This window comes from Tachypleus tridentatus, chromosome 7 (assembly GCF_004210375.1).
Source record: "Tachypleus tridentatus isolate NWPU-2018 chromosome 7, ASM421037v1, whole genome shotgun sequence".
NCBI classification, from domain to species: Eukaryota; Metazoa; Arthropoda; class Merostomata; order Xiphosura; family Limulidae; genus Tachypleus; species Tachypleus tridentatus.
The window spans coordinates 45,717,472-45,744,726 of NC_134831.1; the positions used below are offsets into that span (position 1 = coordinate 45,717,472).

Genomic DNA, 27,255 nt, shown 5'->3' on the forward strand with positions numbered 1-27,255 from the left:
CTGTACGTCATCTTTTCATAACTGAAATTCATGTTTTGATGAGCAAAAGAAACTCGCAAATAAAAGGTATTCACATGCTATATAACTTGTTAATATTCTTTTTTATACCACTGTATATTTGTTTTCTTATGCACAAATACACGTATATGTCTTAGTAAAAACACGTATGTGACTTCTAACGCTAATATCACAAATGTACGTTTCAGATATTTTTGACTAAATTAAAAAAAATCTGTAATATACATACGTAAACATTAAATACTTGGTTCGATATATCGAACGAGGCACGAGCTGTAACATCATTCAAATACGTAAATTACTTTAGGTTACCTTCTTAATGACTGCAAAGGACTTTAAATTCCTATTAACATTATTATTGTTGTAATTTTTACGTATCGTCCTTATGAAATTTCGTATACTGCATAAACTAATATTTTTATTTTGTTCTCAAAATTGATATTAACTTACAACTGGTACCTGTTTCGTCGTTTAAAATTAATCGAAGTATAAGAGCTAGACTAACATTTGAGTATACAATATCATCAGGAACACAATTGTTAATTTTAGGTTGTTAGGCCTATACTATGCACTAGGAGTTCCTATCTACCTTAGTTAATTAAACCATAAATACTTCTTTCTGTGAGAGACAGCTTAACATCAAAAGTTTACTAACGTGAAGAAAAATGCTTAACGCACGCACACACATCGTAAGTTGGTGAGATTTCCATCTGTAGCCACTTTGTTTAGAGATGATTCGAGCCTTATCAAGTAATGTCTGTCATTTTCCCCCGTTTGGGGTTGATGGAAAATACATCCGTGTTTGTATACACACATATACTTTCAATTTCCAGGCATTACGAATAAACAAGACGTAATCAATGACAAAGTAACCTATATGATCAAAATAACGGATGATAGCGAATAACATAATATTACATGAAAGGCATAATTACACTCACCACCGCTTCCTTCCAGAGGTGACAGATCTGCAATAGTCTTTGTGTGTATGTGCGTATCTGCATTACCGCGCACGTATCTTAAAAACTAATAGTCCTATGTACACGAAACTTTTGTAGAAAATTTGGTCCGAAATCGGAATGTGGATCCCCTTGATCTTTTTTTCAGTGGAGAAATATGAAATATTCGTAGTTTTGAGGGATTTTCTACGTTTTTGAGAGTGAAATGTGATGTTACCCAGTATAAAAGCATACGATCTCGATAAAGAGTGGGAGGGAGGTAGAAAGGGTATGCAATCTCTGATTGCTCGTTTGTAATGTAAAGGTTGTCGTATTATTTGGAAATAAGCGCAATTGTTTTACAACTTTAAATGTAACGTAATACGACGTTCTTTTTTATTTGTTTTCCCCTCTGAATTACTTTAAGCCTAAGTTCCAAGCGAAACTAAGATAATTTCACTAAAGGACACGATGATGTATCTTACGTTTACACATAGTAATGCTCACCACAATGATAACACACTTGCATTATATAAATATCTCAATGAACGCGCTTTCAAATTAATATGATCTATATCAATTTATTCAGTTTTCCACTTATAACACATTATCAAATGTCGATATTTGTTTGGTTTGAATTTCGACCAAAGTTATAAGTGGGTTAACTGCGCTAGCTGTCCTTCCTAATTTAGCAGTTTACGACCACCCACCGCTAACTCTTGGACTACTCTTTCACCAACAAATAGTGGAAGTGACTGTCACATCATACCACCCCCATGGCTGAAAGGATGAGTATGTTTGGTGAGACGGGATATTCGAACCCGCGACCCTCAGGTTACAAGTCGAGCGCCGTAACCACTCGGCCATGCTGGGCCCAGTTATTGTAGTTGCTACATAAACTTAGCTGCACCAGAAACTCTTCTTAAAACTAGTTACTTCGTAAGCTTGAATAGTTCTCAAGTTTAATTACTACATAAACATCTTAATATGGTACTTTCATAACCCTAGTTATTATTTAAAAATAGTTACTTCGCAATTTGAGTTACAACATTGAACTAATTATTACCAAAATCAGCTGCTCATAAAGAGTTTACTAAATAAACTTAACTTATGTTGGCATATATTTACTAAATCAACTTTTTGTAAATCATTATGTGGCCACTAAATAATCCCAATTGACACGTGTATGTATCTACTAAGTTTTAACTACTTAATAATTATAGTTACAGTTAAAATAAATTACGACATGAAAATGAAATTACTGACTGACTACATGGATGTAGCTACCATAGTAACTTTATTACATGTATATTATCAAAATTATACGATAAAATTCGGTGTCTGTGTGTTACTTAACTCCAGAACAACTCGTATCAGTGCCGACTTCTAAATATTGTCAAACGAATTGTCTCGGAACTGAGGCTTTCATAAAGGTAAAACTTTTCACACAATCCTTTAAGGAAGTCAGGTATCTTGCGAGAACACTCTTTACTCTCCAAAAGTGTCCCAACATATTTGATAATTATTCATATAAAAAAACGTAAATAAGTAGACATACTAATTACCATTAATACTTATTTAAATAAGTTAAACGTGAATTATAGTGGCAATGATAATACAACTGAAAAAGTGCATAGCAGTAGTTCAATAATTAACTTTGTAATTGTAGGCCAAAGGTGTTTGCTGGTTGTGTGTTATTCTGCTTTAGTTACTTAATAAACAAACAAATACGTGCCTTATGAGCTTTCTTTGTATATAACGTTCTTTTTCGTTCATTTAACCAGTACAATGTACAAGCGTTTGTCATTTATCTGAAAACAAATTTTTTTCGATAGATCAGCATACAATACAAAGTACAGAAGACAAGTGTCCTGACAGTGTTGCAAGAACACAGATGATGTGTTTCCGAGAAAATTTCTTGTAAACAAATGAGCTGTAAAACTGAGGTTCTCGGAAACGGATCCACCCTTTATTCCCAGAACTGCTTGACAATGACACCAAAACAGTGAGAAAAAAAAAAAAGGGGGGGGGGAGTTTATATACGATTTAAAATTTTATTAGAGACCTTCTGCCTACAGAAATAAATCTAGAAGGAAATTACTTTTTTCATGTTCTTTTGATTAATATAATTTTCTAAGTAATTTAAGAAAATCTTTGTGCAAAGTGTTGTGTCTTCCGCAGGATTCTAACCTTGAATGCCAAGGTTATGCGTTTTTTGCTGAACCACTCAGGAGTTCTTGTTTTTTGAATTTTGTGCAACGCAAAACAAGGGACATCTGCAGGGCCGGATTGAGGGCAACTGATGCCCTAAGCACAGCCCAACAATGGTGCCCCCATCGGCCCCTCCACTGCTTAACTGACAAGACATGAAGACTCAGTAAGTGTTGAAAGTGAAATAAAAGTTTACAAATTTATAACCTTTCTTCAGTTTTCTTCCAGGTCAGACCCCCATAACTATATTAATTAAAAACTTTTCTATTTTATTTATTTGACAGATTATGCATGGATCAAAATCAAGCAATGAGTGAGGTCTTTTATTCAGAAATGATGAGGGAAATAGCTTCTTTAATTAATGATAATTAAAAGGAATTATTTTACGACATATTTGTTTTCACTCTGATTTAACAATTCTCATTTTGATGTTAACAAAAATGAAAAATTTACTGAAAACACTTTTATAAAAAAAATTCTCACTTTGAACTTAAAACCCTGTAAGCAAATTATTACTTTTACCTTAATATTTATTTAAATTTTAAAAAGTTTTCTTTTAGATTGTTTAATTACAAAGTCTTTGATCAAGTCCTCAAAATTAATTTGGTGTCACAAATCTGCTTCTATACTTAACAGAGACAAGGCACCAGCCTGTCTTGTTGCATAATTGTTCTGTTGGGATTTTTGATATGCTTGAGTTAAGAAAATGAACGATCAGCTGTGCAATTTGTGACCATTAATGTTAAAAATATACGTAATGCAATGGCTACGTTTGGAAATGCACACTCAATTTTGTCTTCTAAAATTATTTTATAAAGTTAAAATTATGACTGAATCTGGTTTTTACAGTTTTTGTTGCACTGAACTTATGGCGCACATATGAGTGAGACTGCTAAAGCTCGGCAGAGAGGTTAGTGTCCAAGTCCTCTGGGTAAGCATCAGTTAGCTTTTGGGAACACTGAGAGTACCTTTCAGTTTCAACAGATGAAGTGACATCATTTGACACATCACTTAAGAAAGAAAATCTGTTTGATATTTACTTGTACACCTCTCCCCTTCTTCTCATTTGGGTTTATAGTTTGTTAACAATTGTGTAGAAGGTGATGATACGAAATTTATCTCCGGCATTCAGATCTACTTCCTGTGCATCTTCGTCATTGAGTACCTTCTTTCTGACATGTTTGCAAGTTTGAACTGCACTGTAATCAACATGTGGTAATATTTCCTTTGCAACTGCTTCAAATTTTTCAAAGTCATCCCTTAATGTGCGTAGTTGGTCAGCTAATGACCTGTACAGATCTACACGTTTTTAAGTTCACATCTTCATTTAGCAGAACTTCACTTGCTTTATGAAACTTTTACAAAATCTCATCCCACGTGATCAACATAAAAACAAATCCTAGCTCTTGCATCTTATTTGTAATATTGTCTGCTTCTTTTCTAGTGCTTCCATTTTATGACTGGTCTTCAACTAGACATTCTAAAGCTTCTAAAAACTTAAAGACTTCAATATTCCTGTTGTTGCCACACCATGTGCCTCCCATCTGGTATCAGAAAGGAATTTTAATACACTTTCATTTTCAAGACAAGTTTTAAGAATTTTCCACCGGCTAGTTGAAGCTGAAAGATATGTATAGAGCAAATGCATTGTATAGAAAAAATTAACTGCCACTTGACAACAGCACTTCGGCCTACCAGATTTAGTGAATGGACTGCACAGGGCACATATATGACAAACTTATTTTATTCTGAAATCTTTTGTTGCGTCCCCTTATAACGCCCGGATATGTTAGTAGCATTGTCGTGAGACTGTACTTTACATTTTGAAAAATTAAGTTTGCAAACTTCACGTAAGTACTGCAATACCTGGTTTGCCATTTCCTCACTGGTGTGGCTTTTCAGTTCCAGAAAGGTTAAAAAGCGTTTAATAGGCTGCCCATCTTTTAAGTATCGAAGTACAACACTTAACTGATCTATATGTGACAGATCTAGCGTCGAGTCAACTGACAAGCTAAAATAACCAGAATAATTATCCTTCTCAATAGTGAACGCGTGTACCTTTTGAGTCTTTGTGATTCAATGAGTTCTTCACAGGCGGTTTTGGATAAGTAAGAAGTATTTCCTTTTCCAGAATTTCCATATTTCGAAATGTGCCCTGCTACAAATAGATCAAAATGACTTAGGAGTTCAAACAGCCCTAAAAAAATTCCCATTTTGCAGTGAACCAAATTTTTCATTTGTTTCTCGAAAAGCGAGGTCACGTTCAGCTAACGTACGAATAACAGCTATTACACGCTCCAAGAAATGTTCCCAGAAACTACACTCTTCTTCAATTTGTTTTCCAACCATTATCACAAGCCTAAACCTTGTCTGCGAGTTAAGTATGTTAGCATAGAGTCTCGGTGATTAATGCATCTTTCATGATGATCAGTTACAATAGTATTTCGTCAGTCACTGAACCCTTTTCATTCAACAGAACGCGAGGAAAATTTAGAGGCAAAAAGTTTACAAACAAAGCAGTAAACTGCTCCTTGTTGATGGTGAATACAATAATCACTCTCTCTTGTATTGCTCATCATTGGCTTTTACCCCAAAGAAAAATTTTTTCGAACAGCATCTCGTTTGTTTGCCACTACTGAAAGTCTGGCAAGATTTACCAAATGACCCATTGTGATGTTGACAGTCAGTGGGTCCACAAGCAATCCAATAAGTCACATCAGCAACAGAGAAATCGAGCCACAACACTGGATATTTTGCTTTAGTTTCTTCATTTTTTGGAGACTAAAACATTTTACCATAGTCCAGTGAATTTTCATTTTCAGACTGTCTTGTAGAGCAATTTGCATAAACATTAACACAATATATATCAGGATAATTTACAGGCAAAGTGAGATCAGTTGTGAGACTTGTGCCAGTTGAGCTAACCTGTGACACCTTAACGTCGTCATGATGTTTTGACTTTGAAGTGAACAAGTAGTACTTGTAGGTGTAGAGCTTGGTTCAACTTCAATCTTGTCAGAGTCAGATGCAGTACAAGTGACGCCTGATGGCGGAGTGGGCTTTGATTTGGAAGATTATATTGTGTAAGTTGAGTGAAAAAAATAGTCAGCTTTCCAGTCTTGGTCACTAAATCCAGAGCCTTTTGTTGGTTCTTTTTTGTCATTTTTCTCTTTTGTGCACTACTTAATTGAACTCGTTTCATCTTGCAGTCTGAAAAATACAGAAACAACAATTAAAAAAACACGTAAAAGAATATGGATCATATATAGTTATAATTATTAGAAAAAACACTGAAATTCGTAAAAAAAAAACGTTGGAAAGACATTCAAACATACTAAACTCTAGGTCTACATTTAGACAAAGATTGTCAGAAAGTTACCCTATGACCTAGGTCCATCATCACATAAACATGAATTCATAAATACCTTTACTGATTTGCTGCATTCTGATTGGTTGAAAACCATTCGAGACTGGCTTCAATCCATTTTAGGAGAATTAGCTCTCACTCATTGCAAATGTTTCATTAAGGTTGTTGCTATGGTAGCTGTATACAAGAAGCAATGTCAATGGTAATATGCAAAACCATTGTGAGCCAACAAGTACTCCAAAACAATCTGTGATCAACAACACATACTGTAGTAGCATATATACACAGTGATCATTCTGCACTGGTACACATACATAATATATAATCAATTGTAATCTGTATTGCACACTAAACTACTAAATACTGAGTTAGGCCTAGGCTAGAGAACCTAAATCCTGATCAAATATCTGAAGAATGAGTTGTAACCTTTGAGCTCAGTTTTGATCTGGGGACTTTAGATGAGCCAACAAACCATACATCAACAAAATAGGCACATGTCTGAAACTTTATCTGCATGCTTGGATACGAAGGCAAATTCAAAACGACGGCCTTAAATTGGGAATAGTGCCCTTCATTATTCCAGGTTACAGTAGCGTTTCCAGTGGTACTTACACTAAAGTAGTTGCAGTAATTAGGCCTAACGTTATTGTCACTCAGTTCTCAGATAATAACACTAACGTTAGGCCTAATGCTAATACATTGCAACTGAGGTCACTAACCTTAAGCCTAGCACTCAGTACTAACCTTGCTCATATGAACTTGTTCAATTCATGCACTTTTACAGACAATCCTAAATTGATTTTGTAGATTTGTCGGTTCTTTACAGCATCTTTGTGTGACCACGGTGCCACAGTAGTATACTACTACTAGTAGTATAGTGTATACATAACGTTAAGAATCATGTTGTCGTACATGTCAAAGTCCTACGCAATTTGACCTAAAAGGTCGAATTATCGCCGTTAGACTGCTCCGATCAGTCAACTGTTTTCCCAGCTTCTCAGAAATGTAATAGAACACATACTGATCTGAATTTACAGTCGCATAATAGTCGAATTACACCTAAAAGTTTGTCGTCGTTGTCTGTGTTTCTATCGCGGATTGTTCGTTCGTCTTATAAAAAATATTACCAGAGGGCCGAGTCGGGACATTATGACGTCAGGATAGGATCAAGGAAGAAGTAAGGAGAATAGAATTTTGATCGCCATTTTGAGGACTAAGAATGGCGTATTTGATAAAATGTTGTTGTCTATTTATGAATGGGGATAAAAACAAGAGTGCCCGGTCTTAAATCACAGACACCCTTGTATTTTTCCCTAAAGCAAATCTCAGTTTCAGATTTGTTCATATTATTACATAATCACAAGGGAATGCATACATACCCAATTACTCTTACAGGTTACAAAAAATCTATGAACGGTGGCATTCCTTTCAATTTTTTTCTTGGTATAATACATTTCAAAACATGTACTCACACACAAAGGAGGTTTTTTTACAGCAAATTGTTTGAAGCCAAAAACGTACGGCTTAGAAAAGCTTCAGTGAGAAAGACATTTATAAAAATATTACAAAACACACATGAATAATGCAATACTAACGCAAATAAAACTAAAACATGTTTAAAATGGTGCAATTGTGGAGAGTCATAACGACGGCAAGACAGTAAAATGTGACTTATTGTGATGCAAGTGTTACACAGACAACACATTGGTGCATCGGTCCCAGATAAAAGAAAACGATGAGTTAAAAACTGTGACCAATGTGTAGTCTAGTTAGAACAATTTCCTATTTCCGATCCTTACAACAGCAATTCGGCCAAAGTCCAATAGAGGGTTTTATTTGGAAAAGCTTGTTTTCACGTTGCTCACTCCAAGTCGACTGCCAACTGGCACGGAGCCGAGACTTGAATACAGGAACATATTCCATGTATGGAACAGGCTCAGCAGAGATAGTGCCAGAGCAAATAGATGTAGCTGCGATGTCGACGAGCACATTCCCGCGAATACCAACGAGGCCCAGTATCCAGAAAAACTGGATAGAAGTAGATGTTAAAGAAAAATGGGCCAGTCGGTTTTCAATATCGGCGAGAACAGAGTGTAAACTAACGTGAAGCGATTCCAGAGGCCAGTAGAGAACTAAGCGAATCAGTATAAATAGTGCAATTTGAGTACTGCTTAGCTTCTATGTGATCCAGGGAAAGAGAAATGGCGTACAGTTCAGCAGTGAACACATAAGCTGTAGAGGGAATTCTGTATGTTATACTGAGCCACAGTAAACCATGGCACAGCCCACACATTTATCTGATTTCGAACCATCTGTATAAATAGGAATGGAAGTATGGTTCGAATGATGTTCAGCAAATAACAGGTAGTATTTCCAATCGAGAGTGTCTGCTTTACTCAGGTGACTTAAAGATAGGTCACATTTATGGATTGTAAGAAGCCATAGTGGGATGGGCTGACCAGTGGATACAGCAATGTTATCCAAGAACAAACCCAATTCATCCAACTTCACCTGGATACGAAGGCCAAAATGAGCAATGGCAGACTGTCTGTTCTGAAAAAGTATGGCCCACTGAGAAAAGAAAACATAACCCCACGTGGGGTGCTTTTATAAGGAATGAAGTTTCGAGGTATATAGTAAAGACAGTTGCAAACGGCAGAGGTGCAAAGAAGGTTCATGAGACTCTGTGTATAAACTCTGAACTGGGAAGTGTTGAAAGTCCCAGTGTAGAGCCAAAGTTCTTGATGATGAATGGGGTATAGCATCTTTAAGACTGAGGTCCTGGCAGAGCCACAGACCAGTGATTCAGTCTTTCATGTAAGGAAAGACATAAAGGATGGTAAGGAACAATCAGTGTTTTGATGTCATCCACATTAGAATGTAACCTCGACAGTTCCATTGTATCAAGGTAGCCATTTTTATTTATGTGGAGGCGAATTGGGTGAAGAGCACTTTTGTTTACAACCATGTTTTTTTCTTTACCGTTTTTATTCGATGGAGGTCTGGGTCGATTAGGCAGGTCTCTGCTGTTGGAAGAGGAGCCTAGCGACTGAAGACGTGAACGAATGATCGTTTTGCATCTTGGGGTGGGAGAAGATGTCCCTGAGGAAATGCCCGTACCCAGAACCAAAAGAAAATGGATCTTGGGGTTTGCTGGAATGTATGTTAGGGACAGGGATGGGTGTTGACGTTGATTTATCAACATTTCTAATCATGGAGGTCAAAAGACTTTTTAGTTGGCTTGAAAACGATTCTTTCGGAGGCATACAGAGATCTGTCTGCACTCTCATTGTAGTGGTAGAATGAAGTGCAGCAGCATATGTCCGAGATGAAGTGTTGAACAGGAACTTCCGCGATTCAGGGCAAGTAATGTTTTGAATCGTTTCCAAATACTGCACCTCTTTTTCTTCCAATCATTTAGAGCAAGAATGAAAGAATGGGTGAGAGCCATTGCAATTAACGCAATGAGGGTCCATTTTACACTCATAGGCATTGTGGTTCTTGCTACTGCAATGAGCACACCTCAAGGAACTACGATATGACGTCTTTGAGTGACCAAACTGCTGACACTGGAAACATCTGAGATGGTTTGAAATGTATGGCTGTACCCTGCAATTAAGATAACCTGGTTTGATGGTAGCAGATGGACGTGGTGATGTAAATGTCAGAATAAGATTGGTGGGCTTCATAATTCCATCTTTGCGAGTAGAGATATGCCTTACTGCAGAAACTCCTTGGGTGGAGAAACCAGCGAGAATCTCTTACTCGGGAATGTTCTTCAGATCCCTCTCAACAATAATTCTTAGTGACGAATTCAAAGTAGCATGAGGCATAACCTCAATAGGTATATCCCCAATTGCCTTTGAATCCAAGAGTTTACTATGTTGAGATGTGGATGTTTCCATCAATGTTACCAGAGTGAAGCTTTTTGACTGAATTTAGAGAGCTAACAAGCTCCTTCTGAATGAAAAAGGGAGGCATTTGCTCTAAAGGTTTGCCTGAAAGATAATGTAGTATATGAAAATGAGGTACAGGTGTTAGATGTTGAAGTTTGCTGCTCAGAATCTTCAAAATGTGGTCATTTATCTGTGGAGTATTTATGACTATTTTAAGTGTTTAAAACGTGAAACAGTTGCAATGAATCGTGTACTCTGTGTCTGTTGCCTGATTGCATCATGTGCTATTTAAGTTCACAGTGTATGTTTTTGCCACTAGACGGTTTGGTTTGAATTTCGCGCAAAGCTACACTACATCTGCACTAGCCATCCCTAATTTAGCTGTGTAAGACTAGAGGAAAGGCAGACAGTCATCACCACCCACCGACAACTCTTTTACGAACAAATAGTGGGATTGACCGCATATTATAATTCCCTTACGGCTGAAAGGGTGAGCATGTTTGATGCGACGAGAATTCGAACCTGCAACTTTCAAATTACGAGTCGAGCGCCCAAACCACCTGGACAAGCCTTTCAGTGGCTAAGCGGTGAATCTGAAAATTTGCAAGTCCAAAAACCGTTTTTCAATACCCGTGATGCGCACAGCACAGGTATCTTGTGCTTTACAAGGGACATCGTAACGTTAGTGTTACATTATTCACAAAAACTAACTGAAGGGTTGGCCTAAGACAGCTTATGTACAACAGTTTCACAAGCAAAGATTGTTTGTTTATATTAAGTACAAAGCTAAATAACTGGCTATCTGTGCTCTGCCCACCACTGATATCAAAACCTGGTTTCTAGTGTTGTAAGTTTGCAGACATACCACTGTCCACTTAGGAGGCAGCAATGATTGAATAGGACACCAGAATAACTGTTTGATTTTGATAGAAAAAAAATTTATATTCACAGATTCAAAGAAGTCTTTAAAAATATACATGAAGAAATTCTTGTTATTATAAACTTAAATAATATAATGGGGAAAAAGGATGACTGGTGCTACTGGATTCCCCAAGCTTCTTCAAATCCTGTACACAATTTTGAACAGGTCAAAGCAGCTGATAATGGGTATTCACTGATGGCAAGCAATTCTTCAGAGTAGTCAACATCAACCTAAAATTAAACATAAAAACAAACATCATGAAAGAATAGAACACTGTGCCATTACTGAGAAAATCCTCACCTGAATATCTAATAACTTAACTACTTTTAGTCTGCTTAAAATTCAGGGTATGTATTATTTAAAAACATTATTTAGATTTTATTAGATATATCTGTTGTTTGTGAAATACTGTAAGAATTTGTAAAAATTATATAATGTCTCAGGAGCTAAAGACCTTTTGAATATTGGTCCTCAATTACCAGATCTGGATAACTCGATATATTAGAACAAAGTATAAAATCATTTTTAAACATCTTTTGTGAAACATAAGCTACTGTATTAACTATTTTAAGTTTCATATGGTCCAACCAAAAGAAATTTACCATTGACAATTATTTTGAGTTCCCATATTAGCAGTTAAGGGGATTTTGATTATTCAATTACAAAAATCCAATTATTAATCCTGCTGAGACTTACACTTTAAAAGAACAATTGCTGCTCTTTGAACAATTTACTCTTTCACTGATTGTGCAGTCTAGCCTAACTGGTTCCTCATTAAAATGTCACAGGTAGAAATTCACTAGGCCATGCTATGAGTTGACATAATGTAACCAACAGACTTAGACATGTACCTGAACCTACAGACAGTTTGGAGGGACAACTCTGACCCATGAGATCACCTTCTCAAGAAATATTGTAAGATGGTGCATCCACAAATGGCACAGAATTCTGTTTTGAGACAAAAATAAATTCTCTTTAAACAAAAGTGATGGTACAGTCCATGTGCAGCACTGCAGAAGGGAGTGAACAGCCCAGTGATGTGTCTAAGAGACAGAACCATATTGGGGAGGAATTTATGGTAACCAGAGAATCCCATTGGTTGTAATTAAAGGTAACCTCCTTTGTCAGTATTACAAAGAAGCTTTCAAACATATTGTTCCGCCCTTTATTCGTCAACATTCTCAGAATAGTTTTATTTCAGTATGACAACCTACAATTTATGTGGTGAGGATAATACAACAGTTCATCCAAGCCAGTCACATTTATTTATGCCATGGCCAACTAATTTTCCTGTTATGCCCCCAGTAGAACTCTTCTGGAATCATCTTAACAAAAGAATAATATGGGAATAAAACCCACCAACAAAAAGTAAACGGCAAAGGCAAAACAAGTTTGTGACAGCACTACTGATTGGCTAGCTGACTTCCCAAGGTGGCATATTGTGACAGCATTAAGGCACAGGCAGGTCACTCACGATATTAGCCTCATTGTGAAAACACAAATTTCTTTGGGAGAATAAATATGTGCCATTTGTAAATCTGATCCCATTTAGGATTGATAGCAGTTGTTCCAATTTTTAAGCAACCCACAGATGTGTTTTCCAAACAATGCATTGACCACTGACTTTTCTATTAAATAAACATTGTTTGATACCAACTTGTTGTTTAGTTCTCAAGATGTCCCAGACTTATTTTTGGTATGTCTTCTTTTATGTGTCAGTACATCTCAGTATATTTCCAGTAAAGACCACTGATTAGCACATGCACATTGTTAATGTATCTACAGTCTAATCTTATAAGTATGCTAAAAGATTGTTATGTAAACTTCCCTAGATACAGATCTTTATCTTTTTTCCCACAGAAAATATTCACACATTGAACAGTGACGTGATATAACACCTCGGAAGGAAGTCTCTAAGCAGAATGGTATAAAGATTACTGAGATTAAACCTTGATTAAGGAAAAACAAATTACAAATTATATATAATGAAATAAATAGCTTGAATACTATTATTAATTGTGAATGGGCACTAAAATTTTTTTTCCAAAATCCATTGTAACCCTCAGTCATAATCTTAGTCACAAGGTTGAGTGTTTACAAACACATCTCAACTCCTACTGCTCTGATGGAATAAGAACTCCATATCCTCAAACGATTTTCCATGATAGCTTACTACTATAACATCAGTTTGAATTTCTTTATGTATATGGGATATCCCTATCACATTTGGGATCTATTACTACAGGCATTATCTGTTATAAATTTAAGGTAAAAACTGGGAATTGCAACGGATTTTGAAAATGACCAACTTCTTAATGCATATTTTCTATACACAAACACACACATATACAGGGGGTGGACAAAAAAGTTCACCCCCTTGAAAATGTTACTATGTTGTATCTTTTTAGATACAAGAAAAATATGTAAAAACAATGTTTTTAGAACAATCGATGATATCTGTTGAAATATGATCTCAAATCTTAATTTTAACACTGTCTTTCATAAACACCTTAGCTTTTCAAGATTTTAGTTACATTTTCTCAAAAAGTGTTGTACACCTGCTGTAGTTTCTTAGATCTTATTTTAATTAGCTACAAAATGATCAGACAAGTTTCTCTGCAATCATCAAAATGTAAAAATGAAACTCAAAATTGCACAAATCTGTTTCCCAGTTAATATTTAGTCAACATTCCCTCAGATTTCACTACTGTTTCACATCATTGTGACATGCTTTCAATGAGTTTGTACAGATATTAACAAGTGATTGACTGCCATCCTTCTTTGACTACTTCAAAAAGTTCATCTGCTGTGTTTGGCTTGTAATCTTCTGTTAATTAGTTTAATTCAGCCCATAAATTTTCAATCAGACTGATATCAGGTGATTCACCTGGCCATTTCAAAACATCAATTCTCTTATATCTAAGATATATTTTAATGACTCCATCATTGCAGAAAAACCAGTTATCTAAATTAACTGCTATAAATCCCAACCACCACCAATTAAGTTCACTGTAACTACCAATTTGTAAACTCTGAACAAGCCTTTCTATGCAATAAGGTGTTCATCTGTATGACAGTAGTGTAGTGCCAAATTGTTTAAATGACCTTATTAACTAAAAATTGCTTATTAAAAACTTTCAGTAAAATTTCTTTTAATTTTTACTTCTTTATATTTATTTAATGTATTCTTAACATTTATTACAGAATATTTTAATAATTTTATTCAGTTTCTTTATTGAATCGATTAAATATTAATTTTTGTCTCAATGTTTGAACACTAATAATCAAAGATGTAATTTATTACACATTTTACAAAATCTGAATAACTACAAAGTTATTATGGTTATAACAGAAGAGCATGGTATACTACTATTAGCAGAGGGTAAACCATATAGTGAAAAAGAAAAAAAAAAATTTGTTTTCATCTAAAATGTTTAGACTGATATCATTATCATTTATCTCAATTATTAGATCTAAATAACATGCATGTCTACATTAGATACTGAAATATTTTCAATTTCTAATTCTACCAGATAAACAATGTTAATAACATTATTTATCTCAGAATTATTTACACCAATTAAATCATCTATATATCTGTAAGTTAAGACAAATATCTGGGATTTTGTAATTTTCAATAAACATGTTCTGATAAAAATAAAGATATATTTTTGCAATACAAGTAGGGCAGATAGCTCACATTGAAATTCCCATTACTTGCTTACAAACTTGGTTATTGAAGAACATGATAAATACAGAAATTTAGTATATTTTTCATGTTTTTGGAGCTAAATTTTCTTCCAGTACCATGAAAGGAAAACAGAATTGTTCTTTTAATGAATTCATAATAGAAATTAAATATTTTAACACACACATATATATAATTAGAAAAAATAATTAATGATCATTTTTAGAAGTCATCACAACAGTTTCCCATGACTGTAGTATACCTATTGTACCAAACTCCAATATCTGTATATAAAATACATACCTGAACAGCAACAAGTTCACAATACTTGCAGTGCATACACTTACATCTTGGATACATATTACTAGTTTTAATTTTCAACATGGGATCTGGTGGATGGTGAGCACCTAGATATTTACTTAGTGATTAGCAGCATACAAATGTTTTCTAATATTTCAAAAGAAAATAGAAGGGAAGAGTGTTTCATAAAATGTTTATAACATTGTTTTACTTGGAAAATAAACAATGGGAAAAAAGGTTAAAGTTATTTAAAATTAAGTTCCCATTAAAAGTATACTGTAGCCTTGAATAAGGTAAGGCAAATATGAAACCTTAATTAACTTGAATAAAGTAACTTAGCTAGTTAAAAACTTCTTGTGTGTGTGCAATTTTCAGTCAACTAATATTACTAGTTTAGTAAAAGCTCCTAAACTTGCATACAAAAATTTAAGTTTTATCTACATGCCCATGTTACTTTGATTTTACATCTCCTAATCAAGGGTAATCAATAGAACTACTCAGTGGGGTTACAGACATAAACTAGGTAGTATATTTTTCTCTTTAATTTATGTGTCAGTTCAATTTACATTGCAAATAAATAAAATCAACTAACCAAAATCCTCCTGAAAAATTAAAAAATGGCTGATATTTTTAATACAGTTATTTAATGCCTGATAATTACATTTATGTATTTTTAAAACAGTTTGGCCATCACAAAACTAAACCACTCACTGATCCATGGGCCATGGCTCCAATAACTATGACAACAGGTTCATTAGGTGGAGCTAGTTCTCTTGGATGTACAAGCTTATTGGCATGATAAGAAGTTACTAATTTCTTGCATCCTACTGGCAAGTGGTCTGTTATAGGGTTTTTAATAACCTAAAAGACATAAATAAGAAATTGAATGTTTAAACGTGAACTACAAGAAACAAAATATGGTGTATTAGATGTGACAAGATAAAGCAAATCTCATTAAAGTAGCTAGTATCAGTAAACATCTTGCCAGTTAAAAAGAAAAACATGTCAAAACTTGGCTAAAACATGTCATTGTATATATGAAATTTTAGAGCATCTATTAAGAGCTTATAATAGCAAACACATTCTCATACAAATTAAGTTATAGTTTCTCATATACTGAAAAACTTTTGAGCAAATTCTCTATCTACTCTTATACTTAGCACTAAAAGCATCTTCTTCTGTTACACCTTGAAAATATGTCTGGGCCATGGTTCAGCTGTTTTTCAAGCTTTATGAACCACCCAGAATTTTGTAAAAGCAGGCCAGTATACTAAACAACCAGGCCTAACTTCATGAGATATTGCTGGGTTTATGACCAAACACATTACTAAAAATTAAACTTTACAACTGAATAATACATTTTTTACTGGCTCTTCATTGTATACTTTTAAGGTGCTTGTTTCAATCAAAGTAAACAATAAGTATCTGACCTGAAAGATGTTACTCTTTACCAAAGACACCTATTCAGTTGCATCTCAATGGAGAGAGGGAACATTTAAATGACTAAAAAATATATGTTCCATTTTAACACAGAAATAAAAACTGATTACACTTACTGCACACTTACAATAATAATAATATATAAACTATCTTGGTGAACTCCTACAACTAAACCACTTGAAACCAGACAATCAGAACATTGTAGGTTACCTTGAGTAGCTTTTGAGGCCCATCAGCTGCATGGATACTCAGTTTGTGAAGAAGTTGTACTACAAGGAAAAAACTAACATTAAACATGTGTTATTTATATTCTAAACTATTAATTTTTTTATTTGGTAAGGATCTTTTCAGCACATTAATTATGAAATTTTATAGATTTAGGGATAATATGAAGGTAGTAGAACAACCTTTTGACTAATTAACAAGTTGTAAATGTTACAGACAATAATAATGAAAAGTTCTTATAACTTTTAAATAGAAAATTAAAATTGTAACCAAAAACTTCATAAAAGCTAACAGAGAGGATTTTATATACCTTACCACTCAACACATAAAATAACCAAGTTTAAAAAAGTATAACCAGAATCTGTATATGTTAAATGAAATCAATCATTGAGGATCAAATTATCATACATTTACCACAAACATGTTTTGTTAGCACTTATACAACAAATCTATTACTTACAATAACTTAATCCAGCCTTATCTATACTACATACTCAGAATTTGTATGCCTTAAGTGTATTACACACTTGAACTTAAATGCTCGTATGTTAACTAACATGTATGCTTAGAAAGTTATTTTTAATGATGCAGAAATGTGTTTTTTTTATAGCAAAGCAACACTGGGCTATTTGCTGTGTCCACTAAGGGGAATCAAATCCCTGATTTTAGTATTGGAAATCTGTAGACTTACCCACTGTCCCAGCAAAAGATTGACACTTAAATCACGATGTTCAAACTGTAGAAATGGTCAAGAAGAAGGTAAAAACCTTTTAACTATTATCCCTTTCTTAGAAAGTTTGTTTATAAGAAAAACAAATGATGTCCTCAACTAATTATTGTTAAGGTTTCCTTCCTAAAGGAAGGATATTGTTATAGGGATTGATTGCCGCATAAGAGAGTAAAATATTATAATGGTAAACTGAAAATATAAGAGCAAAATGGTTGATAGCCTACAAAAAAATCCAACCTAGAAGTCTAAAGTTATTTGGTTATTCAAAACCATCAACCATCTATGAGTATCAATGACATCAAACAATATTACATAAAATATTACCAAACTGAAACACTTTCTGTCTATTATTGTGTTTCATTATTACAGCTATTTAAGCAATCAAACTTTTAACTATTATTACTTCCATTGGAATGCACACATTTTATTTGTACTCAACTCGAGAATGTGTGTGGCATAAAATCCATTGGTACACAGCTAACTAGTCACTGTGATGTCTATTGTTTTATGTTTACCTTGTATATATAAATAGCAATGTAGCTTTAACTTAATACATTGAATGAAAACAGCAGTGACATACTTGATCAACATCTTGTTCAAGCTGTCAAGACTTAAACTTCTCAGGACCCACCAAAACCTCAGCACAAAGCTGCCTTCCCTTATCCCATGACCTATTCACAGCTCCACCTCACTTGCCACTCAGAGATCACAAATCCACAGTTTTGAGTAGCACCTACACCTAATTAGCTAGTCAACAAATCTAACCTAACTGTGTAATTATCACAAATTGCAAGTGGGGTGAAGTGAAACAAATGTTTCTGACTGCCCATAGTTTCCTTTTATTCCCATTCGGGGTAAAAAAAACAAAAAAACCTAAATACCTGCCACAGATCATGCTTCATGCTCGATATATTGCTTTCTTATTAGAAGCTACAAGTTTTACTTAGGGTAAGAATAATTTAATGGAAAATGTTAGTGTAAGTTATTCCTTATTAACTCAAACAAATTTTGATTGTTAAACATCTTAGTTATTTGACTGTTTGTCAGAAATTACTAAAGAGTAGTAACAGTATGACAGAGAAAAAACTATTTACACTAGAAAGTACAGATAGAGCTATATATGAATCACTGAAAAGGAAAACAAAGACAATTGTCACTTGCACTTAAATAGTGACTAGTACAGTAGTATACTTTAACTTGTCTGATTCATTGACTTCTCATATACATGTGTGTTTCTACAATTTCTTTTGACCTGTACTGTAAATGGTAAGCTTGCTAATAACTTTGTGTTATTTCTAAATTTTGAACATTTTACTTAAAACCTTGTGATTATTTTGTACATATAAAGTTAATTAATTTTAAGTTTCCACATTTATGATAGAATTACAAGAAAAAAAGTTTCAGATCAAAGATTTGTTTTTCATATCACTTTCAATTTGACACTTGTAATATTTTTCACCTTATGAATCATTTTATTCTTATTACTTTATTTTTCTAGAATATCAGCAGAAGTTTTTGTTTTTAGTTAATAATACATTATCTATTGTACACTGTGACAAGAATTTTCACTAGTTCTGTCCAATACAATTTACAAACAATTATCAGTAGCAATAAATTATTGTTTCAATAAAGTATTCTTGAAAAATCTGAAGGGAAACCCAAAGATCAGTATTAACATTTTGAACTGTTACAGGTTTCAGTTAGTATTGCATATATGATACATTCTGCATGTTGAAAAGGTTATCATACTAAACTGTTGCACCTGAAGATTCTATGAAATGAAGAGCTGAAAACAGGAAGCTGAATATAATTTGAGAACAATATATTAGTTGAATGATAATTAACTGGTTAGAAAACTTCACTAGCTCCATACAAGACAATCTTAGAGGTTCAAGATGTTAAATCAACTTAAGGGTTCCAACAGTTCTGATGCTCACTTTTCTGATGAATTTTTTTTCAACATAAACAGTTGGATAAAGAAGTTTTGACAAAATAAACATTATACTATACGTACAACATCACAAGAGTAATATAACTAAACCCACAATCTGTTACTGTACCCATTTTTGTAGGACAACATTTGTTGATGAAATTCACCCAAACTCCCCCTTAGTATTAATGGAAGCTTTCATGTACTGATGAAGCTCCTCCAAATTGTTCTCAAATAATTCTAGAGCTACTGCAAAAGGGCCTTTACCAAAAACAAATGTAAAATAACCTCTTGGGATACTTGCTTGTGACAGCTAATCACGTTTACCAAGTTTGATACATTTAACTTGTGAGAGGATGTATGAACAATTTTAAATATAGCATCCTAAGAAGGGCTAGACGCCACATTCTGACAATGGGTTTGGGTCACTGACCTTAAACACCTATTTACAGACTTCCGTAACATCTGGATGAGATACCAGGAACATTCTAGACTTTCCCGCTTTTAGAGGAACATTCCACATACATAAGGACCTCTTCTCCCCCAGCCCATCACAAGTTTGGTTCTATGAGCTCCTGAACTATGGAAGGATTTAGATGAACATAAATACAAATCTACAATTAAAATATGATGTGGTAACACTTACACAAATCAGTGATGGTTGTGAGAGAGATTCACTGCATGGTTTACATAATTTGTGTTTGTTTGGTATGCCCTGAACCAAGGTTCTGGGTAATCAATTCATCCAAGCCATTCTGAAAGAACAGTTCAAGTTTTAAAGAACACTTTTTTCACCCTCAAGGTAAACCCATACACTACTGTCACAAACTTAAGCTCCCTTTCTACCCTAGAAAGTCAAACTGCCATCAGAAGTTTAGGCATTAATATTGGAAGTTAGTATTTTCTTACACTGAAAATGTATTTCCAAAAAGTACTTATCTACTCTCACACCCAAAGCTATATCAATCTTGATTTGCCTTATAAGCAAAACAATCTTTTACACCCCATTAGTTTTGCACCTTTACAGAACATGGTGTAATCATGTGACAACCCTCCACCAATCCTACTGCACCACCTATTCTATCACAACCACGCAACTCTTACTTTTGACAATTGGCACAAACAAACTAGAAATACGGTTAAATCAGTGGGAAGGAAGGGAGGAAAACAAGTGAAAGAAAGGTAAGTACCTAACAGAAATACATTTTCAATATTAGAAAATGTTAACTTCTAAAACAGTTTTACTTCCCCTCACTCCAAAGTTACAATCCCATATCACACAGATGGTGGATATGAAGTCACAACAAAACAAAACCAACTAGAAAGCAATTCCACTGAAAGAACAGATGTGCAAAAATAAGAATAGCATAGACACCTGTGGATTATAGCATTACTTTTGGAACAGGTATGCTCTTCACCTAGTAATTACACAATAGCACAAAAAGGGTAGAACAAAATAGGTTGGCACCTATCTGCATGCAGGAAAGAAGACATACAGTACCTAATCACTATGGAAGTGCTGGAAAATATGACCTCAAGCATCATACCATATGCAACTGGAAAAAGTCTAGAGGGGAAGCAGCAATTGTTTATTTAAGTAAGCCCTATGGGTAAATCCAAAGATTACACTAGATTGTGACGAGTACAGTCCATCCTGGCAAAAAACCTCCAGAAGGTACACTCTTGCTACATAGGAGTGTTACAAGGAAAAATATACATAAATATGAGTACGAGTGTGACAAGAAGAAATATCACAACTAGTCCATTGTCAAATGATGTTATACTGTTTAGGGTATGATGGATTACGTTAAGTGAGGTCCAAGCAAAAACATTCAGTGAAAGCACCTTGGGGTATGCCAGATTATGCTGGATATAGTTCAACTGGGCAAAAAGTATCCAGTGGAAGTACTTTACCTAAGAATATATGTGATCAACAACCAGGTGAAAGTCCCTTAGACATACATGATTAAGCAAAGTGCCATCTGTCCAGGCAAAAAAACATCAAGAGGAAGAGCTTTGAGTTACGACAGATTATGTCAAGTATAGTGTAGTCCATCTTGGCAGAAAATATCCAATGGAAGTGCCTTGTATAAGTATTTCGTGATCAACAAGTGTGGTCAGCCTGGGCATAAAACATATGAGGGAAGTGCTTAAATCTTGAATACTATTTTATATATTTACTGTTCAGTATTCTAATTATTAAAACATTGATAGCCTTTTTTTTCTGGGTACACAATATACAAATTCAATTCTTGTTTACTGTACAAAACTTACTCTGGAAGAAACTTTGGTCTGCCACTCCAGCAACTGGGAACAGGAAGTGGCAAGGGCTTGCATACTCCACCCATTAAAATGGAGAGGAGGGGGATGTGTGTTCAGTGGTCTGCACGAATGACACACTCAAGACTATGCAATGGGTGTTTGTGACTCCCTGTTTTCAAAAGTTGTAAGACCTTTATTACAGGATCACCAACAGAGCTGGGCAAAAGTCCCTATCTGCTTTACTCATGAAGTCCATAAGAGACAGTGAAAACAAAATATATATCTGTTAAGCCTACCTTACCAGGCAACACCTACCAGTACATGACATCTTGATATACAATGTACATTATTAAAGGAAAATAAGTACTAAAATATGCCAACTTACCCACAGTCAAAGGCAGACAGACTTGTGTATAATTGCCACAAGAAAAAGATAACTGACTGAGGAAGACACAGCTAAGTTGTACGTATAAATTGCAATGAATGTATTGAAAGTTGTCCATATTCAAGCCTGAATGATCTCCTCCAAAAATTGGTGAACTCAAGCAACAAACAATTTAATGAGGTGATGAATTAGGTGTAAAGAAACATTATGCAGATGACAACAAACCCTGGACAAGTTGAAATATCCCAGTTGTATGAACTGACAAACTGAACCAGTAAGGGTAATAGGTGTCACATTATGGGAAACAGGGAAATTCCACAGAACCAAGAAATAGGAATGAGGACCAAAATAAAAAAAGACAAATGACACAAAAGTATAACATAACCTGAAGAACATAAAAAAATTAACCAATGAACAATAACAATTTTTTCATTAACTCAAATTTAATCAACAATTAGATGTGACTAATAGTAAAGATGAAAGATTATTCAACTCTATATATAAAACCTAAAAGTAAAAGTTTTATGTTCTTCACGTGTGACATTTTATACGGCTTAGCAATTTATGTTCAGCAACAACCAAGTACAAAGGCCACAGCGAGAAGAGAAAACTGTTTACTTTACTTCTTTATTTACTGTTCTATATTTTAAGCAAAATAAGTTTAATAACTTTTATTAAATGTAATATATACACATTTATAATGTATAGTAATTGGTATCTACTCACTATTCAAAGACTGTCAAATAAATAGTAACAAGTAGCTGACATTTCCAAACTTTAAAACTCTTGTTGAAATATTATCTGCCCCAAGAAACTTATTTTTTAAAACTTTCTAATATTTTTCCTAACCAGCTCAGACTTAATGCAATTATCTTCTTTGATCTTGTTTCCATTTATCATCTGTTCAAGATGTAGAATACTGCTTAAATCTTTAATTTAAAAAAAGTAAAGAAGCAGCAAAATTTAGTAACAAGCCACTTGATAATCATTACATACTAGCCTTCCTTTATCATCTCTTAAGGGTTACACTGCACTCTAAAGTTTTGTTAACCATTAATGAAAATTAAACACAAGAAATCAGAACTTGAAATTTAAACTGATGGATATTTGGGATTCAACAAAATCCAAATTTTGTAGAATATGGACGAGTCAAAACATGTCTATAAACTAGAATGCCAATTGTGAATGCGAAGACTGTGGTAACATAGAAGAGGGATATATATCTCTGCTGGTATAGATGGTGCACCAGGATGGTAATCACAGGATACAAAACTAGTGCAATATATGGAAAATTCTTTTCACAGTGCTTAGAGGGCAAATGAAAATCAAGATAGCTTTGATGTGAGTAGAGGAAAGATAATTTCAAAATTGCTTTTAACACTTCAAATCTACAAATCATTTTCTCAGCAACATGAATGTTTTTGAAACAACTCTGTATTTAATTTCCCCAAATTAATCTTCCAAAGTACCACAATTGTACTTTCCTTGATACATTGCAGATTTGTCTACATTTCATGAGAGCAGCTATGTCTCTTGACAATTCAACATATATTCCAGTACAAAGTTCAGTTTAGCATCATCTCTGAGTGAATAAGGAATTTAAAAATCACAGTAAGTTTGGTTTATTTTGTTTTTGAATTTCACACAAAGCTACATGGGGGCTATCTGCACTACCTGCTCCTAATTAAGCAGCGAAAGGCTAAAGGGAAGGCAGCTAGTCATCACCACACCCACACATGGACAACTCTTGGGCTACTCTTTTACCAACAAATAGTAGGAGTGACCATCACATTATAACACCCCACAGTTGAAAGGGTAAGCATGTTTGATGTGACTAGGATTCAAACCTGCAACCTTCAAATTGCAAGTCAAGTATCCTAACCACCTGGATACGACAGATACATCACAGTAAGAGGCTTGAAGAGCCAAAAATGTAGCACAGTAAAAATGTAAGCCATACGTGACCTGCAACAATTTTTTTATGAAACATACATATATACAACCTGCCCGTTATGGAGGTTAAATAAATGTTAACAATCTAGCTTAAACCTGATTTCAAAATTTTATGAAATAGTTGAATACAAATCAAAGGAAATATTAGATATGTGATTATCTTAAGAAGTTTTAATCACATGTAAATTACTTTCTCATGATTATATCCAGTTCACTCCCACAAACTCAGCAGCCTTTGATTATATAAAAATGCTTAATTCAAAATGTTATCTTGCTGATAATGAGTATGTTAAATGAATGGTATCTAACTGATGTATATTTTATATATGTAGAAATGACTGGTATGGGTAGAGAAAGCACACATATAATTTTCTCTACAAGTTGGTTTTCTCCTCATCATGGATTATGATGTATATTTTATATTCTTAGAGAAAGCAGTTCTCAGATTATCTTATGTTGGTAATAATTTAAGCTGTATCAACTTAGCTGAGCTATGTGTGACGTAAGCATAGGAGAAAAAAGGCTTACCATAGAAATGTTTACATTCTTAATTTTTTCAGGATTATAGCCATCCTGTTCATCAGACTATCACGAAATACCTATAAACCACAATAATACTGAACAAGACCTACTTTTTATTAACAACTAAAACTTAAGTTATGATTCTATAGTACAAACTATTCATTCTATTAAAATAAATATAAAAAAAAACTCAAAGAAATCTTTCCCTGTGCTTTTTGTAACACTGGTGTATTAACTGACATCACATGCATCAAGCTAGAAACAGTAAAACCTTCAAGTGCTAAATAACATACCTATCAGTCCAGCAAACCGCTTAAATGTTCTTGGTATCCTAGTCTGTGGGTTTATTTCAATAAGAACATTTTTCTCTGTGTGAACGTACACTTGTAAAAATCCTGCTCGATTCAATGGGCTGTCAAAGAGCATCAGCAAACACTAAAAAATAAATAAATATTGAAATGTATGAAAATACTAAGAACAAACAAATGGCATACTGATATTTATATTATGTTAGAATATTGTCCTTCTACAGGGTGTTTGGAAAGTCACTGTGCAGTTTTGTAATCATATTTTATTATATTTCAGATTTTGATCCAAATATGGTTTTAACAGCTGAAGAACGTGTATGGCTCGTCAAACATGTATTCTGAGAAGGTGGTAGATACACAGATGTGGTGCAACAGCGACTTGCTGAAAAATTCCCAGATACACCTGTTCCACATCGCAATGCAGTTCGTAACCTCGTTGATAAGTTTCGAGAAACAGGATCATTGGAGGATGCCAAACGCTGTGGAAGGCCAGCAAAGCTATTGTAGGAGAAACTGTTGGATATTTCTGACAGTGTGATGCAGAGTTCATCAAAATCATTACGAACGTTAGCTCAGCAACATGATATTGGTCTTGGAACTGCTCATAAGGCCGTCAGAAAGAAATTAAAGCTCTTCCCATACAAAATATGGTGGTACAAGAACTGGAAGCAACTTATAATGAAAAACGAATATGCTATTGCAGATGGTTTAACCAATTTATTGAAGAGAATACAGCTAATGTGTTGGATGTGACCTTCTTCACCGACGAAGAATGGTTCCAACTTTCGAGTTACGTTAATTCATAAAATTCAAGATTGTGGTCATCCGATAATCCTCACAGTTTGCACAAAACATCCCTACATGATTTCAAGGTTGGTGCGTGGGGTGCAATTTCCAGACATCGAATTGTTGGCCCTATTTTATTTATGCACACAATAAACAGTGAGCATTATTGTTCAGAGATTCTTCACACCTTCATCAGTCAGATGACAAGTGATGAAATCAATTACTCAAGGTTTCAACAGGATGGTGCTACTGCCCACACATCTCACAGATCTATGCAGTTATTAAAGGAATGTTTTGGAGACCTCATTATTTCCAAAGACGTGTGGCTCCCACGCTTACCAGATCTTAATCCACCAGATTTTTATCTATGGGGAGCAGCAAAATCTGCAGTGTATCGAGATCGTCCGCACACGCTGGATGACTTGAAAGCAGCAATAACAGCATTCATTCAGTCTATTTCAAGCCAGCAACTGATAGTGGTGTTTAGAAACAAAATAAGAAGGATCCAAGCCTGTATTGATACCAACGGGGGTCATTTTCAACATTGTTTATAATTGTCATTCATATTTACCTCCTGTATTCTATATTGAAACACGTCTGTTAATAAATATATAAGTACACAATGACTTTCTGAACAACCTGTACAAGACAGAAAAATATAATCAGAGTGAGAAGATATTGAAAAGTACAGAAATTTGTTCAGATCTCACAGATATACACGATTGTTCTTCCTGTAAAAATAACTACTCATATGAGATTATTTCTTTATCTAATTGATAACCACACACTGCAAAAATCTATTGTTTTTATATTTTTGTCTATTATGCTTTATGACATTAGTCATAGAATAATCAGAATTTATGATATTGCTGCAATAATGAGCCAAAACTATTATTATAATTTAATGTCAATCATCTTGATTGGTTGATTGGTTTGATGTTCTATGGTGCAAACCAACTAGGCTATCTGCACCAAACATCCGATCAAAAGTTAAAATTAATTAAAGTAATATTATTAAAATTCATAAAAGAAAATTAGGGTAAAGCAAAACAAAGTTTAATTTTTGAATTAAAAACATAAATAGCATTAAATCCAATTTTTACATCTAGACTACAGCAGTAAGAGAAAACCTACAGTGATAAAAATTGTAAAGGACTTTCTGTAGCATAGCTGTAATTATCATAACTTGCCTGGAAGACTTAATGGGTAAGTTCACAAATCAGTGTTAACCACCTGAAGTTAGCCTTTCCAGTCCTGGTTTTGAGTTATTTGACATTATGGCCATTTTCAGAAAGTAAAGTAATACAAGTTTTAAAAGACTTGTTGTAAAATTTTAATTATTATAAATCACCAGGATGACTAATGGGTCATTCA

At 34.2% G+C, this 27,255-nt stretch overlaps 1 protein-coding gene across 1 annotated transcript in view; it reads right to left on the minus strand.

The window, feature by feature from the left end:
• Nucleotides 1-3,336: 3,336 nt before the first annotated feature.
• LOC143255574 (ribosomal RNA small subunit methyltransferase NEP1) overlaps nucleotides 3,337-27,255 on the minus strand; it is a 39,083-nt gene continuing 15,164 nt past the window's right edge. The window contains 4 exon segments of the mRNA XM_076511443.1: nucleotides 3,337-11,582; nucleotides 16,052-16,201; nucleotides 16,991-17,049; nucleotides 25,081-25,222. Coding sequence (XP_076367558.1) covers nucleotides 11,469-11,582; nucleotides 16,052-16,201; nucleotides 16,991-17,049; nucleotides 25,081-25,222 — 465 coding nt within the window. The 3' untranslated portion in view covers nucleotides 3,337-11,468.